Source organism: Pan troglodytes, chromosome 9, assembly GCF_028858775.2.
Source record: "Pan troglodytes isolate AG18354 chromosome 9, NHGRI_mPanTro3-v2.0_pri, whole genome shotgun sequence".
NCBI classification, from domain to species: domain Eukaryota; kingdom Metazoa; phylum Chordata; class Mammalia; order Primates; family Hominidae; genus Pan; species Pan troglodytes.
Window position 1 is genome coordinate 70,729,575 of NC_072407.2, and position 7,847 is coordinate 70,737,421.

Genomic DNA, 7,847 nt, shown 5'->3' on the forward strand with positions numbered 1-7,847 from the left:
CGGGGTGAAGGAACAGCCTAGGCTTGGGTTCTCTCCTGGGTTGTTTCGGGACTTGGCCCCAGCTCAGGAAGGGTTCGTGGAGGAGCCAAGGAGGGCCTTGTTCCTGTGGGATGTCTTTGCCTTGGGCACAAGGACAGCCTCTTGCTGCTGCTCTGCCCACCGCCCACCCCTTGGCGGCCTCTGGGAGTCTGGGCTGCTCTCCCTCTGGACCTAACCAGTTGCCCAATGGCTGGACCTGCTTAAAGCTCCCTCTTAACAACTGGACCAGGCAGCCAGGGGAGGCACTGAGAGGCCGAGCTTCTGAGCTGGTGCCTGTGGATGCTCGACGGTCCCGCAGCTCCCACAATGGGATGGCCAAGCAGACCCTGAGATCCACAGCCCCCCTTTAGTGAAACAGGAGGGAGGTCGCTGGGCACAGGGAGCCGGGAACGCCTGCCCTCCCCGCCATCGACGGCTCCCGAGGCCTGAACCTTCGCTCCAGCCCCAGCACAAGCCGGCCAGGGCGCAGGGCCAAGTGTTGCCCGCCATTCCCCGGGTACCCCATGACCTCCCAGCTGGGACTGGCTCGGACTGAGGAGTCGTCCCTGCCCGTCACCCTCTGGGGTCTCCAGTGCCGCGGAGCTCAGCTGGCTCTTGCAGCGGTAGGGGCTGGGAGGAGAAGCTGCAGGGAGACCGCAGGCGCGGGACGTTGTGGGGGGTCAGGGTTGCTCTGGGGCTGGGACCCCGGGGGGAGCAGTGGGGTTGACGCCACAACGATGACTTGGGCCGCGGGTCTGGGGGCTCTCCCGCGGGGCGATGGGGCTCTGTCTTTCGGGATTAGGGTCTCTCCCACCGGGTTTGGGGTTCTCTCTGCGGATTTGCGGGAGTCTCTCCCGCGGGATGAGGGGGGGCTCTCCGCCGCACCCGCCTATGATGGCCCAGAGGACCCGAGCTCGGGTCACTCCCGTCGCCCTCGGGGCTCGGCGAGGGTGCAGGAGGCGGGCGCTGAGCCGGTGACGCGACTCAGGGCGGCTCCCGGGCGCGCCGCATATATAGCAGCGGCGGCGGTGGCGGCGGCCACACCGGGCGGCGGACACGTGGAGGGACCCGGCCCGCGCCTTCTGCCCCTGCTGCCGGCCGCGCCATGCGGTGAGCGCCCCAGGCCGCCAGAGCCCACCCGACCCGGCCCGACGCCCGGACCTGCCGCCCAGACCCGCCACCGCACCCGGACCCCGACGCTCCGAATCCGGGCGCAGCCGCAGCTCAAGGTACTACTGGCGCCGGGCCGACCCTGCGCCCCCGGGAGGCTTCCCCTTCGGCTTTCCTCTGCCCAGGGACGGTTCTGCCAGGGCCCTGGCCCGGCCGCCGCCTCTGCTCCTCCCCGCAGCCCCGGCACTCCTTGCCTCGGGGCGCAGCCCACTCCGGGTTCCGACCCGCCCGCCCTGTCCTTCCCTTCCAGATGGCCCGAGGCAGCGCCCTCCTGCTCGCCTCCCTCCTTCTCGCCGCGGCCCTTTCTGCCTCTGCGGGGCTCTGGTCGCCGGTAAGTGCGGGGCGCGTCTCCTCCGAGTGAAGGGGACATCAGAGCCGGCCGGGCGTGGAGGGCTTCCTGGAGGAGGCAGCCTCCGCCCTGCCCGCGGGGATGGGGGTGGAAAGTGGAAAGGCTCGTGCGGGCGCTGTCCTGGCCGCGGGCGTCGCGGGAAGGGTCCGGGGCTCCCTGGGATTCCCCCCGCGCGCTTCTCCGAGTGTATCAACAGCCCCGGGCTATAACCAGGCCGCCGGGAGAGCTCTGCGCTTCGGGTCAGCGCCTCGGGAAAGCGAGAAGCTCGCCCGTTCCGCAGGGCTTAGTTAGAATGGAGGGCGAGGAGCCACTGGCGTGGCCTCAGTGTCACTAAAGCAGGTGCAGTGCGCTGAGAGTGCGCGGGCTCAGGCCCTCAAGTGAAGTATTTCGTAAATCAAGTGGTTCCATTTTCATGTCAAATATAGCCGACTTAGGGGTAAACCTGGAATTTCGCGAGCTATCCAAAAGCACATGCATTGTTCTAAGTCCTCTGCCATGCCGGGAAAGCCTGGGTGCACCCATTCAGCATCGGCTCCAGGCACAGCCCTGGCATCTGACCCCCTTTTCTCCCTTCAAGGCCAAGGAAAAACGAGGCTGGACCCTGAACAGCGCAGGCTACCTGCTGGGCCCACGTAAGTGACTGACAGCATGGCCTCCCCACTCCTGACCCCACCTGCCCCTCGCTTTGAACCCTGGCTCCTGCCCCTCCGCCTGCGGCTGGGCAGACCCTCTGGCCTCCCTCTTGACCTCATTGCCCGTCTCCATTGCTCTGCACACTTGATCTGTGTACGGTTCTTTCCAGAAGCTTCTCCTGCCCCGGCTCTGCCGCCCTGTCCCGGGGTGAGATTCCCACCCTGGGCTTTGCTCAAGTTCTCCTGGGCTTTCCCGCCTTGCAGTCCTTACAGGCCCTGTTCTGGGCCTCTCCCCAGGCCCCCGGGTCTCCCAAAACACTCAACTCCTCGGCTTGCAGAGCACCCTAGGTCAGCGGACCCCAAATCCTGCCTCCCTCTTCCCTTTCTCCAAGCTCCACACGGGAATTGCCAGATCGCCTGAAGGCAGCCCAGACAGGCTCTCCTCAAAACAAGGTTCAGGTGACCCTGCCTGCCCAAGCCTGTGTCCCCTCCCTCTCCCTGTCCTGTTGTTGTCACCTGTGTCAGCGGTGTCCCCTGCTGCCTGAGGTGAGCCCTAGCCCTAGATGGGACACTGCAGGCTGACACCTCCCCGTGTCCGCCCCCGCCCCTGTCCCAGGCCTCTACTTTCTCCACATCCTTGGTCTGTGCAGCAATGCCTTCTGACTTTCCTCCAAAGGAGAGGACAAGAGGAGGCCTTGGCTCCCTCCTGTAACTCACCTTCCCCTCCACACCTCACCATCCACCTTAAAGCCTCCCTGTACTGCCTTCTGCCAGAGGAAGGATGTGAACAGCACGCAGGGCCTATCTGAGCCCCGCGGAGCAGCAAATGGGGAGAATGGTGCTCTTCTCCCCATGCCAAGGAAAGCTGCCTTAGTTCTCAGTCCCAGAGTCGAATACAGCTTCCTCCTCCTGCAGACGCTTGTTTATCAGGGTCACTCAGAGGACCCCCAGAGTCAGGCTTTAAGAAACAGACACGGGGATGACAGAGCTGCCTGAGGCCGCGTGCGGATCGGTCCAGGCTGTTCACCACAGGGCCTGCTGGTCTCTGCGTGGCCCTCTCATCCTCTCCCTGCCCATGGAGTGGCTTGACCTGCCTGAGGGTCGGCTGGAACAACCCTTTGCAACCCTGAGCTCTGCCACTCAGAGGGCCCCTCGTCTTTGTGTGCTACGGGCCCAAAACAAAGGCAGAACTGGTCAATGAGAACATTTATCTGTGTTGCTTTGGAATATTGAAAATCTATTTGTCAAGAAGAGTTTGACCCCTAATTAGAAAACAAACTCATTTTCGCCATCAATTTTACGGCCCTGTTCAGCTGTAGCTAGATGAGTTGTCAAAATACTTAACAATATGCCTTTGATTTCTAGGATCTGCTAGAAATGCAGCAAAAGCAATGTTTTTGCACCAGCTTCTGCTGAACGCAGTGTGGCCGTGGCTGAGGGTGCATCAGTGACATGAGGCGATCTATGATTCCTCTATAAATTTAGCACCAAGAACGGCATCTCTGGAAATACGAGTTAATTCTCCTTTGTCTGGCCTTGTAGACGGCACAGTCCACCCAGGCCAACCAGCTGGAAACACAGAGGCGTCCTCACCCTCGTCCCCATCTCTCATTTCCATTTCCTTTCCTGCACAGCCCCAAATCCAGCCCTCCTCTTCACCCCACGCCTCTTGGTTTACAGCCCTCATCGTTTCTTCCCTGGACTTCAGGGATCTCTGTGCTTGCAATCACAGTTCCTCCATTTTCGCACCACGAAACACACCCACACACACATGGGAACGCACACACGCTCCTGCACCCCCCACCCCCATCCTGTCTCCCTCTGTGACCCTCTCGCTCCCTCTGTCTCTCTCCTTCTCTCTCTCTGGCTCCAGTCCATCTTGCACACAGCTGCCAGAGTGAAAATAAAAATCGGATTCAGTCACAACTTAAACTCTTCAGCGTCCCCCATGCTTTCAGGGACATGAGGACCCAGCTCCTGTTGTCTGCCAGGGAGTCACCCAGTTTGATGCCAGCTCAGTGCCAGCTCCTCTGGACCCAGGCGCAACCCCTGCAACAGGGCAGGTTCTGGGCCTCTCCCCCACTTCAGGAGCCACACCTCCCTTTCTCCCACCCACCCTGTGCAAACCCTCACATTCCCTTTGACCCTGGCGTAAGCGGCCAAGCTCTTACCTCAGCTGGGTGGAGAATCGCTCCCTCTGCTCTGGTGTCTGTCCCTGGGCTCTATTTCACAGTCGAGTTGCGTGTGTGTGTTGGCTACAGGCAGCCCTGTGTCCTTCTTTGGGTGTGGGGAGGGCGTGCATGATAGTCACACCCAGAGGCTTTCCTCTCTGATCTGCAAACAGATGCCGTTGGCAACCACAGGTCTTTCAGCGACAAGAATGGCCTCACCAGCAAGCGGGAGCTGCGGCCCGAAGATGACATGAAACCAGGTGAGAGGACTCCTATCCCGGGCCCCGGGGCACCTCACTTCCACCAGCTCCCAGGTGCATGCAGGGGACAGCTGTGGGTGTCGGGGCTGTCCACAGCTGCAGCCCAAGCCTGGCCATGACTTGACTAAGACGATGTGGCCTCGCCACACCTGTCAGCAGCTGCAAACAGAACCTGCAAACCCGAGACAGCAAGGGGTCCTTCTAGGCTGGGAGGCTGCCCAGGCACCAGGGCCTCCAGAAGAGCAGGACTGGGCACGATGGCTCCTGCCTGTAATCCCAGCACTCTGGGAGGCTGATGCGGGTGGATCACCTGAGGTCTGGAGTTCAAGACCAGCCTGGCCAACATGGCAAAACCCTGTCTCTACCAAAAATATAAAAATTAGCCAGGCGTGGTGGTGGGTGCCTGTCATCCCAGCTACTTGGGAGGCGGAGGCTCGAGAATCACTTGAACCTGGGAGGCGGAGGTTGCAGTGAGCCAAGATCATGACACTGCATTCCAGCCTAGGCAACAGAGTGAGACTCCATCTCAATTAAAAAGAAGAAGAAGAAAAGCGAGGCCTCGAACTGGATATCTCCCCAACTCCCTCACATTGAACAAGGGCCTTGGAAAGCACAGCAGGGCCTTGGAAAGCACAGCAGGGCCTCAGGCTGCTGGGATCAGATCATTGACCTTGCAGCGCCCAGCTCCTCTGTAGGGAGGGGGATGACCTGAGACACTGAAGCACCCTCTGCGCAAGTCGTGAATGTTGATCTTTTCTCTTGTAGGAAGCTTTGACAGGTCCATACCTGAGAACAATATCATGCGCACAATCATTGAGTTTCTGTCTTTCTTGCATCTCAAAGGTATGTGAAATATCACCAACTTAACATTCATCTCTTAGCACACTGGAAACGTAAAAGGCCCATCGAGAAGAGAACCCATAGAATCCCCCTGGGAAGTAGCCGATTACTTATCTACGTACAAAGTCCTGTTTGGCTGTGTGTCGGGATGACAGAGAATGTAACACTAGAGCTAGCTCCAGAGGGCTGGGATTGCGGCAGGGGCATTCTACCACCGTGGAGGGCCATCGGGCCAGCGCTGCTCCCAGGAAGAGAGTGGGCCTCAGGGTGCAGCTCATTCTACTGGAACCATATCTATTCACACGGTGACAACTGCTGTACCTTTTAGGGCACAGGTATACTACAGGCCAAGTTCTTTGTGAACCGTCCTAAACCTTTTCTCTTTTCTTTTTTCTGTCTTTTCTTTCTCTTCTCTCTTTTCTTTCTTTCTTCTTTCTCTTCCTTCCTTCCTCTTTCTTCCTCTCTCTTTCTCTCTCTCTTTCTTCCTTCCTTCCTTCATCTCACTCTGTCGCCCAGGCTCGAATGTAGTGGTGCAATCTCAGCTCACTGCAGCCTCTGCCTCCTGGGCTCAAGTGATTCTCGTGCCTCTTCCTCCCAGGTAGCTGGGAAAACAGGTGCGCACAATTATGCCTGGCTAATTTTTGTATTTTTAGTAGAGGCTGGGGTTCATCATGTTGGCCAGGCTCATCTTGAACTCCTGGCCTCAAGTAACCTGTCTGCCTCAGTCTCCCAAAGTGCTGGGATTACAGGCGTGAGCCACTGTGCCTGGCCCTAAACCATATTTTCTAAGCATGGGAAATTAATAGAAGCCCATATCTTAGACTGCAGTGTTTCTCTATGCAGCCTTCCTGCCAGGCAGGCTGCCTTGAAATCTAACTGGAAAGGCTCTGATCCTGGCTTCCAGTGTCTTCTGCAAACACTGGGGATGAGGAGACCTCCGCACACTACGCTTGGCATTCATTCCACGATGGGCATCTGGCCTTGATCAGATAACCACACAGGTCCTACTGCAGCAGTGGAGGGAGCCGGAAAGCGGCCCCGGTGCTCTGAGGGCTAACAGGGAGGTGGTGGTGGGGAGGAGGGATGGACCGCTTTGCCTCTCCAGCAGAGAAGACCTTCACCTGGTGCTCTGAGAGTTAAGGGGGAGGTGGTGGAGGGGAGGAGGGATGGACCACTTAGCCTCTCCAGTGGAGAAGACCTTCACCTGCTGCTCTGAGAGTTAACAGGGAGGTGGTGGTGGGGAGGAGGGATGGACCGCTTAGCCTCTCCAGTGGAGACCTTCAGTTGCACATCACAGTTTTGTCCAGTTTTGAAAAATCAAGGCTGATCCTTGGGTTCATTTTGGATCAGGATGTTTTTCATTTGCAGTGTTATCGGGCTGCACTTTAGGTGGCGATGGGGAGAGGGAAGAGGAGTGAGGGGAGGGGAGCGGGGGAAGGAGACTGCCAGAGAAGGTCTTGGAAAAGGCGGTGTTCATTAGAAATCTCAAAACCGAGTCACCAAGTTCCCTCTGTTGGAGCCCAGTGGAGCTTCTGGGAGAAAAGCTGGGGTGACTTTTCCTACAAGGGGCAGAGGGACTCTGCTAGATTTTTGTTTTTCATTTGTTTTTAATTTTGTAACATGGAAACTCTTTCCTTAGGATATACCAGCTCTCATTACTCAGCTAGGAATTATACCTCTTTAAAGCCTGAATTTAAAAGTCTGACAGTTTTAAATGCTTACTAACTGTGGGAGTTAAATCATTACGAAGTGAGGAATACAGAGTGTCGTCCCTGATTCTGGGTTTAATCTGGTAAGAATCTTTACAGAGGACGACCACACGCCGCTTCCTGTAGCATGTGTCGTGGTTGTAATTCTCTCGTGTGCATATTAAGAAGTTGCTGCTCAGATGTGGCTCTTCCCTTTGCAGAGGCCGGTGCCCTCGACCGCCTCCTGGATCTCCCCGCCGCAGCCTCCTCAGAAGACATCGAGCAGTCCTGAGAGCCTCCTGGGCGTGTTTGTCTGTGCGCTGTAACCTGAAGTCAAACCTTAAGATAATGGATAATCTTCGGCCAATTTATGCAGAGTCAGCCATTCCTGTTCTCTTTGCCTTGATGTTGTGTTGTTATCATTTAAGAATTTTTTTTTTTGGTAATTATTTTGAGTGGCAAAATAAAGAATAGCAATTACTTGCAATTGTCTTTTTCTTCCACACCTCTGTCTCATCACCAGCACCACCCATGGGTTTTAAAAGATAAAGCTTGATCATAATCATGGATTAGACATGAATTTTAAACCCAAATTCTACCGTCAAGAGCATCTGAGACACCACCTCTTATTGCATGTCCAGGGGACATAAATTTATCTCCATATTAAGCTGAGTCAAATGTAATTATGAAGGTAAGTCTGTTACTGAGATGAACAAAAA

General features: G+C 56.9%; 1 protein-coding gene across 1 annotated transcript; it reads left to right on the forward strand.

Annotated features, from left to right (window-relative positions):
- The first annotated feature begins 1,040 nt into the window (after window positions 1-1,040).
- On the forward strand, window positions 1,041-7,608 carry GAL (galanin and GMAP prepropeptide). Its single transcript, XM_001173776.7, has 6 exons — window positions 1,041-1,247; window positions 1,439-1,519; window positions 2,115-2,169; window positions 4,514-4,600; window positions 5,366-5,443; window positions 7,350-7,608. The coding sequence occupies exons 2-6, from the start codon at window positions 1,439-1,441 to the stop codon at window positions 7,418-7,420; spliced, it is 372 nt and encodes a 123-aa protein (XP_001173776.1). The 5' UTR covers window positions 1,041-1,247; the 3' UTR covers window positions 7,421-7,608.
- The last annotated feature ends 239 nt before the right edge of the window (window positions 7,609-7,847 follow it).

What these genes read in the sequence shown, in the direction of transcription:
- GAL (XM_001173776.7), top strand. Translation starts at nt 1,439, where the DNA reads ATGGCCCGAGGCAGCGCCCTCCTGCTCGCCTCCCTCCTTCTCGCCGCG. An exon ending in CGAAGATGACATGAAACCAG is followed by an intron (nt 4,601 to 5,365) that starts GTGAGAGGACTC and finishes TTTCTCTTGTAG; the next exon opens with GAAGCTTTGACAGGTCCATA. An exon ending in GTCTTTCTTGCATCTCAAAG is followed by an intron (nt 5,444 to 7,349) that starts GTATGTGAAATA and finishes TTCCCTTTGCAG; the next exon opens with AGGCCGGTGCCCTCGACCGC.